Below are 9,683 nucleotides of genomic sequence, written 5' to 3'. Positions count from 1 at the left end.
TTTTGGTGGTTAAAAATAGTTTCTATGAGTTGTAAGATTTATTCAGAAGTTTTTGTGGATACCACACATTTCTATATTTACGTAAAAGAGTCTGGCATCATGTCCTTGAAACTAAAACTTCCCCCTTCTGCCCATTTACATAAAATAAAAGAATCAATGCTAGCACTTCCACCTGATTTTAAACTTAATCATGAAACATAACCTGCAACTCAACTTTCACTGTTTCTTCTTTCAGATGCAGGCTCAGTGCTGTTAAAGAGCTTGAGAGCAAAAATTAGATTTAAAAACTTTATTCAGTCTCATTCTACATACAAACCTCATATCAAGCCGTCAGCAAGTACAGTGCAGCATCACCACAACCCTGCTTCACCCCTATCCACACATCTATCCACAACAAAGCGAGCCCCACCCCCCACTCCAGCCCAGCCTCACATCTACTTCACAGCTGATCAGGTGAGAAATCAGCTCAAGAGGACAAAGGCAAGGAAGGCAGCAGGTCCGGATGGAATCTGCTCCAGACTGCTCAGGGACTGTGCAGACCAGCTCTGTCAGGTGGCCCTGTACATCTTCAACCTGAGCCTGAGCCTGGAGAGGGTTCCTGAACTGTGGAAGTCTTCCTGTGTGGTTCCGGTGCCAAAAATCGCACACCCCAGGGAGCCCAACCACTTCAGGCCTGTTGACTTCTCATCTGATGAAGACCATGGAAAGGCTCATCCTGCACCACTTTCGGCCACTGGTGGGCTCAGTGTTGGACCCCCTGCAGTTCGCCTACCATTCTGGAATTGGGGTGGATGACACTGTCATTGAACAAGAAACTGGACTGGACTACAAATACAGACGTCCTGTATAAGAAGGGCCAGGGTCCACTCCACCTGCTGAGGAGACTGAGGTCCTTCGGAGTCTGCAGGACTCTGTTAAGGACATTCTATGACACTGTGGTAGCATCTGCCATTTTCTATGCAGTGGCCTGCTGGGGGAGTGGATGCACGGACAGGGACAGGAGCAGGATTGACAAACTGGTGCGGAGGTTGGTTGGTGAGGGGAGGATGTTAGTAAAGCTGACATCCATCATGAACAACCCACATCACCCACTGCATGAGTCTGTGAGTGGGCTGAGCAGCTCCTTTTGTCAGAGACTGAAACACCCTCAATGCAGGAAGGAGCACTTTCACAGATCATTCATCCCAACAGCAGTTAGACTCTATAACTCCTCAATCACGATGTCATAAGTCACTGGACACTGTGAACATCCACGGTCACCACTTCATGCATAATGGACCCTCCATGACCTTCCAAGCTATATAGTTTATGTCTTCCATATTTCCAATTATATCCATAATCACATACTGTGTGTGCTACCATTGTATATAGTGTATTATCTTACTTTTTTTCATTGATTGTACTTAATTGTATTTTTGTATTTCCTTCATATATCTGTACCTGAGCTGAGGTGACGCAAAAATTTCCCCGTTGTGGGATCAATAAAGTCTTATCTTATCTTATCTTATCTCTTATCTTAAGTATCATGTTTAAGAATCAGATATTAATGCTTGTAGAAAATAAATTTGGGGTAAAATTATTTGCTGCCAACAGAAAAAAATAGAAAATCAAGAAACAAAGTTGGATGTATAAATCTATGTTATTTATTATTTATTACTGACGCTCGTTAGGGAAACACAGACCAGGCTATTAAACATCGAAAAAACAAACAAACTTTGGACCCTCCTGTTGTTTGCACACAGAGGTTCAATTATTGTTCTTTATTAGAGATGGGACTTTAATGCGTTAATTGACATTCATTAATTTGAAAAAATAACACGTTTAAAAAAACACGCATTTAATCGCACTTTCCAAGCAAAGGGGAACTTTTGTCAATGCACACTTTTCTGGTACTGTAAACCAATTACACTGATGCACAAACTACAAAAATGGAAGATGCAAATTTCATTTCAAAAGAAATTTGTTAAAAGTGCAGTTTTTGTGCAAACTGGACTTTGGATGCCACCAAAGCACCTCAACCATACGGTACCATCTAAATGCAAAACACGTTGCAGCGAGCACAGAAACTGTGGGAGCTGTTAGTGGTAGCAGTCCCAGTCAGAGTACCAACAAAAAGATGTCGGCAGCCCAAACTTGATGAAATGACTGGCTTCAGGACCAAAATTAGTAAGTCAGCATCGGACAAACTTACAAATTCTCTCACAAAATGTATTGCTCTGGACTGTAGACCACTATCAGTGGTAGGAGGTCAGGGGGGTTAGAAAATGTGCTACAGATTCAGATGAGGAAGCCCTGTGTAAGTTTGTACAGAGCAGAATCCACCATCAGCGAGACAGACTGCACACCGCAGTTTGACCCGTCGAGCAGCGACACAGCTGTGTGTCCTGGCCCACAAGTATTTGATTTGTCCTGCCACTTCTGCCCCATGTGAGAGACTGTTCTCACTTACAGGTCACATAGGATCAAAACAGAGCTGCTCTGAAAATGTGAACATGTTAGTAGAGAGAGAGTAAATAAGCATGGAGGTCTTGTGAGTCCAATGTGTTTGTTAGTTTTTGCACTAAAATGCTCAATGATCACACTGTTTTAGCCTAATGTACAAAATAATGTTGGCAAAGGTTACTCAGAGTTTAAAGGTGAAGCTGGTCAAGTAACCGTTTATGTTTCCGCCTTTTTGCTTTTATACAGAAAACTGCACTTTATGCTGAAATTTGTATTATTATTACTTAAAGACAATACCATTTGAAAATCCACATAAAGTACTTAAAATAACACTTGAATTTTAAGTCTGTCCAACTTTGGCCAGGGATTTTTTTAATGCAGTTTAAATGCTTTTTCCCCATAAATTGAAAGAGCTTGGGTTATAATATTCATGTGCATGACTATTATTTCATTCTGTCGCCCACACAGCAAATCCAGCATGTCCAAATTAACACTGTCGGATTTGATTTCAACACTATTAAAGTGTCTATATGTGTCTATAATTTGCTGTGCACTAAAACCCTTTTAAATAAAAAAAAAGTGCTTTGGGGCAAATTTTCATGTGCGATTAAATGTGATTAATCAAGATTAATTAATTACAAAGCCTCTAATTAAGTTGATTTTTTTTAATTGAGTCCCACCCCTATTATTTATATAACGCCAAACCCCAACAACAGTCTGCTCAATGAAGTTTTATACCGTAAGTTAAAAACCCTACAATAATACAGAGAAAACCGTATTAAGCACACAAAACCCTACAAGCAAACACTTTGTGGGAAATGGGAAAGAAAAACTCTCTTTCAGCAGGAAGAATCGTCCAGCAAAACCAGGCTCAGGGAGGATTCATCATCTGTCACAGCTGGCTGGAGTGAAGGGAGGTAAACAAGGCTAAAGAAACGCTGTGGAAGAGAGCAAGAGATCAATAAGGATTTATTATAAAATGCAGAGTGCTGTATAAAACATAGTGAGTGAAGAAGAGATGAGAGAAGGAGAAATGTTCAGTGCATCATGAGAATCCCTCAGCAGCCTAAGCCTATAGCAGCATAACAGAGGGAGGATTCAGGGTCACCTGATCCAGTCCTGACTATATGCTTTAGCAAAAAGGATGATGTCATCCTGTATTGAGTGTAGACACAGCCAAACATTTAATGCTGACACAAAGCTGACTGACTGCCATTAATAACTACATTTTAAGCAGATTAAACAGAAGCCTTTAAATTCCAGTTGCATTATACATGTCAGGTGTTTCATTCCAGACCTCAAATGTTGACCTAGATCAAAAATTCAGAATCAACTGAATCAGTTAATGAAGAATCCATGTGCATTAAAGAAAAGAGAAGAAGAGACAGTCATGTTGATATGAACATTAGAGAAACACATCATGGAGCTGAAATATGATCCTGCTTCCTCATTTGGACTCATTCACCTCAGCTGACACGTTCAACAGCAGACAGGTTTTTGTAGCAGTCTGTCTCACTGTGGGAGGATAGCAGCAGATGGTACCTCATCTTTGGCTCTGGAACTAAACTGTCTGTAACAGGTAAGAACAAAGAATTTTCCTTCTGTTGTTTTATTGTAGAAGCTGAAAATATTTTAAAAGCCAGCTTCTATTGTTGCAGGTATTAGATGTTAGGTTTTCGAAAACTAAAATAAAAAAATAAAAAAAAAAATAAAAAAAAATCTGCAGCCATTGTTACACAAGAAAAGCTCAATAATCTCTGAAAACATGTTGAAATCTCACCGAACAACAAAAGTTATTCTTTATTTCTGCAAATATTAGTGATGTTACAAATATTTAGGATTTGATCCTCTCAGTGATTCTGCTGGTTTTTAACACAAGATCATATTTGATGTTCAAATAAGTAGAAATAAATTTGTATATATAAGCTATGCTAAAGAGAAAATACATAGCGGTTAATGATGTGATTTAAAAAAATGTGATAACAAAAATTAGAATGAAATTGTTACGAGTCAGACTTGTTTGATGTGTGAGACTAAATTTCAAACGACAAGAAAAATGTTACCAGTAACTGCTTCTTTGAAAAAATATGTACAGGTAAATAACATTTTCCCAAACTGTTTCTCACATACAATATATGATGTAAAGTATGATCATTAGTTTATATTATTTGAAAAAGGTATTTAATTTTCATTCAAGTGTCTGATTAATTACATTTAAATGTGTGTAACAATTAATTCACACGTTTAAAGCATATAATAAAATAAACAATAGATGTGCTGCTGTTGCAATTGTTGGAGTATAAAATACAAGAATTGTGAAATCTATATAACAAATGTTTAAAAACTCCGATGCAAAAATGTAAATTTCATTGTTGAAATTATGTTGTGAAAGAAATAATTTATTTTTGGAAACAAACTACTTTCTGTTAGAATTTGTTTTGTTTTTTTTAGATGAGAAATCAAATTAAAATTGTATAAAAACAAATATCTATATACATTCACATGTGTGATGAGTCATATTTTGAAATAATATCAAGAAAATAAAAGAGAAGAAATACATTTTATTTCATGATATAAAATCATGCTGAGTGTTGCTCATGTGAGCCATGATGACATGAGGTGATGACTGTGTTTGATATGAAGCTGAATCCAGTGTATGTAGTGAACTTTGTGCTGATGAGTAGTTTAGTGATCAGAGTCCATGTAGTTTCCAGGATCAGACTGAATGCAGTGCAGTGCTGGAAGCTGCTGCTGACTGTGTGAATGTGTGTCTGTGCTGCTTGTTGCTGCTGTCAAACTTCAGATGAGCAGGTAGTGAAGCCCGTGGTGAGCGTGTACCCAGCAGCATCCAGAGCCCACCTGGAGGGGAACAGCTCCCTGCTGTGTGTGGCCTCAGCCATGTTTCCTCCTCTGGTCCAGTTCTCCTGGAAAAGACAGAAGAAGAACGGCGGAGAAGCGGAGGAGCTGCCCCCTGCTGAGGGAGAGCAGCTGGAGCTCAGAGAGGCGGGACGCACCATTGCCATCAGGATGGTTGATGGGAGCCATTCTGACACATATAAATACAGCTGCTGGGTGAAGCACGAGGGGGGCACAGTGGAGGCCCGAACACAACAAGGTAATGAAGGCTTGGTGACTGTGTTCAGCAGTGATTCAGCTTCATGTGGAGATGCTGTCAAAGAGAGCAGAGCAGCAGAGGACTGACATTTCTCACTGCAGCTCCAAACATTTGACTCCTTTTCTGTTTCAGAGCTTCCAGCTCCAGCAGCCTCCTGTCCTCCAGAGAGAGAGCCAGCAGACCTGCCAGCTCTGCAGCCAGCTGACTGTAAGATCACCTGCTGCCTCTCTGCATGGACAGCTCCAATGTCCAATGAGGCAGCTGGAACAAGTTTAGGCTCTTAAAGTTGCACTAATTGATCAAATCTTCATCCAACAAGCTCTGATAAAGCCACTGTACACTAGCTGCTCAGCACCAAACAGCAGACAGACCATAATATGTCAGAGATCAGTTTGTTAGCTGCTTGTGGAGTTCTTCTGCCCCCAAGTGGACACAAACACTACATCAATTCATCCACTTGAAGAAGAAGCTGTGACTGTTTCTATTTGGACTTTTTCTCCTTGATCTGAGAGGAATAACCCGACTGTCTGTCTGTCTCTTTGTGTCTGTCTGTCCTTCAGTGTCCTTCCAGTCTCAGTGCAGGGTGAAGCTGCTCTGCCTGCTGTACACAGTGCTGATAGTGAAGAGTCTGGTGTACTGCTGTGGACTCTCTCTGCTGATGATGCTCACAAACAAGGGAGCGTCCACCAACTGCACACATGCTGACTGACTGTTTCCTGCTCGCCTTTTCTCACCATCACATCTCATCAATTCATCTCATTCATCACTTTGATCACAAATGTTAGTTATGATGTGTTGAGCTTATTTTGCCTTTTTCTTCAACAGTTAGAAGATCGTCTGAAATAAATACATCTTTACATGTATTGTTGCTCTGAGTTAGAATTCTTTTTGTGCTTATTGTGACTTTTATTGTAGTAACAAAAACCATCAGGAATATTTTTATCACAAGTTTTCACTTTGATTTTCAAATGTCAAACAGTGTAGTTGTGTTTGTGTGAACAATAAAGATTTGAAGATGAAGAGTTTGATTCTACTTTCATTGTGTGATCAACAACAACCCGTGTGAGTGAAGCACAAACTGACTGTATCCAAACTTGCTCTCCTGCAGCAGACGGGCTGTGTGGGTTTCTGCTCTGCAGCCTCCACACCGTTAGCTGTGGCTTTCACTTTAATAACACAATGACAGTTACAAGCAGGAACTCTGCTTCAAGAATGATTCCAGGAAGGATCTGTGTTCTTCACCTGTGAGAGAAACAGCTCAAATCCTCAACTCACAGCTGACAAATGAACTTTAATGGAATCAAAGGAGAGACCATGAAGCCCCTGCAGTCTGCTCAGCTCCCATTTTATTACCTGAGCTGAGTTTTTCATTCTGGATATCACACACGTAAGAACAGATCAAGTCTGAACAGCAAATGTTGGAGAATCATTTTGAAGTCTTGCTAAATGTCGTTATTATTACAAAAACTACTGAATGATTCAGAAAATCCTTTCCAACAAGCAGAAATATGCAAACAAAGTAGAAACAAGGCAACATGAGTCATTCAGATGCAGATAACATATTCTCCTTATTGTGAAGAACACAGTCATGAAATCTTTCTGTGTGTCATTCATTGAGTTGAAGTGCCTAATAGAAGAGGAAGAGCAGCAATAATCAATGATAGCTGAGACATTGAGAACATGGCTGTATGCCTGCTATCATAACAGCAAACAAAGCACACAAACAGCAAACACACAATAATGTGCTCGCAGCTTGTTGTGTGTTGTGTCATTTTTGACATTTCATGAAGTCACAAAAATGTGTGCGACTCATTAAAGGAGTGTGTACGTGTCAGTCAGTGCTCTGTATTCATGTGTTCACCTCATTAAAGTCACTCAGACACTTTTCTCCTCCAAACTTACAGCACAGCTTCATATTTCACTGACTGATTCTTTGATTACATCCATTAAGGGTCACACAGTGAAATTAGTGCAAACTTACAAATGTGTTGCAACAATTTTGGCCTCCAAACTGAACTTTGAGACAAACAGTGAAGCTGTGAGCAAAAAGAGGCTCCAGTGTGTGTCATGGTGGAGGAAACTGTTGTATTCCCACATTCAAAACATGCTGATCTTATTGGATTTGTCCCCCAAAGTCTTTTTCCTCCTTTTTCTCTTCATCCAAATGTTCTAGCAGGCTGACTGTGAGTCCCTGTTGAACCTGTACAGCAGAAAGTAACAGCAGTCAGCGGCCTCCACTTGACTTCATGACTTCAACGCCTCGCACAGTCACTTTCACTTTCTTCCTTCTGTCTTTTAGTCCTAAAATGTAGAACAACACCAGATCCAAATATTTGTGTCCTTCACTCACATCTTCAAATGATCCCTTCCATATCAGAGATGATACAAAGGCAACATTTGTCTTATTTCTCTTTCAGGAATCAAAAAGTACTTTTGTACTGTTGTGTAAATGTGTGTGTAAAGGTGGATGACTGCCTGCTGCAGATGAAATCTAACCATGGCTACAAATAAATGAAGCTGACGTGAAACACAGCCCTGTTTTTATTACTGTTTATAGATATTAGAATTGATGATCATCATTTTAATGATTCTTAAAAAGGCTTTAATGAATCCTTCAGTCTGAAACCAACTTGGAACAAAACACATTAGAAGATGTGGGAAAGAACCACAGTGTGCACATATTTAAACACACAACAGAACCACAGTGTGCACATATTTAAACACACAACAGAACCACAGTGTGCACATATTTAAACACACAACAGAACCACAGTGTGCACATATTTAAACACACAACAGAACCACAGTGTGCACATATTTAAACACACAACAGAACCACAGTGTGCACATATTTAAACACACAACAGAACCACAGTGTGCACATATTTAAACACACAACAGAACCACAGTGTGCACATATTTAAACACACAACAGAACCACAGTGTGCACATATTTAAACACACAACAGAACCACAGTGTGCACATATTTAAACACACAACAGAACCACATGTGTTTGTTTCAAATAAGATTTTTACTCTAAATGTTGTTAAATATGATTTTGTTTTTTTAACTACTTTGTGTGCAATTTATGAACTTTTAAAATATTTAACCATATTTTTTTTTTGAGATTTTTCTATTTATTTGTATTTTTATTAATAGTTTAGTTATATTTAGTTTGTATATTTAGTGTTTTCATCACAGCTGTTAAACAACAGATAACAGTGTGTGTTAGTAAATTCACAGCAACATGAATGTTTCTGAGTGTTTGTGCATCATGTGACCCAGATTTTTGGATCTGCTGTCAGATTGAAATGAAGACGATGAAACCACAGCAGCTTCAGCTGAGCTGTCAATCAGCAGCAGCAGTCTTATCTGTGGGCCGCAGGGGCTGATGGGAGCTTTGAGGACCTGTTAGAAACCACGTGGCCCTCGTCTGATCTCACAGCTCGTCCTTGTTTGGCCTCAGCTGCATCAGAGCGCCACTTCTCCCCAGGTTCACCAGAGGAAACACCACTGCACAAAATGCTTTTCCTCCCAGCTGCTGCTCTGTGCTGTCTGTGTTCAGGTGAGTGTTTCCAGCCAATCAGGAGCCAACAAAGTCAACCTGTAACAAACACTGTCACACTAACCTTCATCTATCTGTCTGTGTCTCTACAGCACTGGTTACCATGGCAGCAGAACAGCTGATTCAGGACGATTTAACATTGACCAGGAGAGTTGGAGAAAATGTCTCCTTCAGCTGTGGAGGGACTGAACAGTGTGATAGCCGTGCACCCTATGTGCTCTGGTACCAGAAGAAAGAAAAAGAAACATTCAAAGTGATTCTTGATATTCATAAAACAAATGGTGACATAGATAAAAGATATGGTCATCCTCAGAAAGATGATTTTTCAGTTGTGAATAAACAGAACAGCTGTGAGTTGAAGATAGAGAAAGTTAAACCTGATCATTCAGCCACCTACTACTGCTCCTGTTATAAGCTTGCTCCCCACAGTGAGAAATGATCCCTGCAGCCTGAACAAAAACCAACAGATGAACAGATGTCAAACAGTGTCTGTGACAGGAAGAGAGCAGTAAACCACAGCCCAGCTTCACATGTTTCACCTCCATCTCAGAGTCACAAA

At 39.8% G+C, this 9,683-nt stretch overlaps 1 protein-coding gene across 1 annotated transcript; it reads left to right on the top strand.

The window, feature by feature from the left end:
• The first annotated feature begins 700 nt into the window (after positions 1 to 700).
• LOC113010739 (immunoglobulin lambda-1 light chain-like) lies at positions 701 to 6,425 on the top strand. The gene is made up of 5 exons (XM_026149940.1): positions 701 to 844; positions 3,946 to 4,021; positions 5,246 to 5,557; positions 5,690 to 5,764; positions 6,118 to 6,425. The coding sequence occupies exons 1-5, from the start codon at positions 701 to 703 to the stop codon at positions 6,264 to 6,266; spliced, it is 756 nt and encodes a 251-aa protein (XP_026005725.1). The 3' UTR covers positions 6,267 to 6,425.
• Positions 6,426 to 9,683: the final 3,258 nt, after the last annotated feature.

This window comes from Astatotilapia calliptera, chromosome 18 (assembly GCF_900246225.1).
Source record: "Astatotilapia calliptera chromosome 18, fAstCal1.2, whole genome shotgun sequence".
In the NCBI taxonomy this organism is placed as follows: Eukaryota; Metazoa; Chordata; class Actinopteri; order Cichliformes; family Cichlidae; genus Astatotilapia; species Astatotilapia calliptera.
This window is presented reverse-complemented; position numbering and strand designations above follow the sequence as displayed.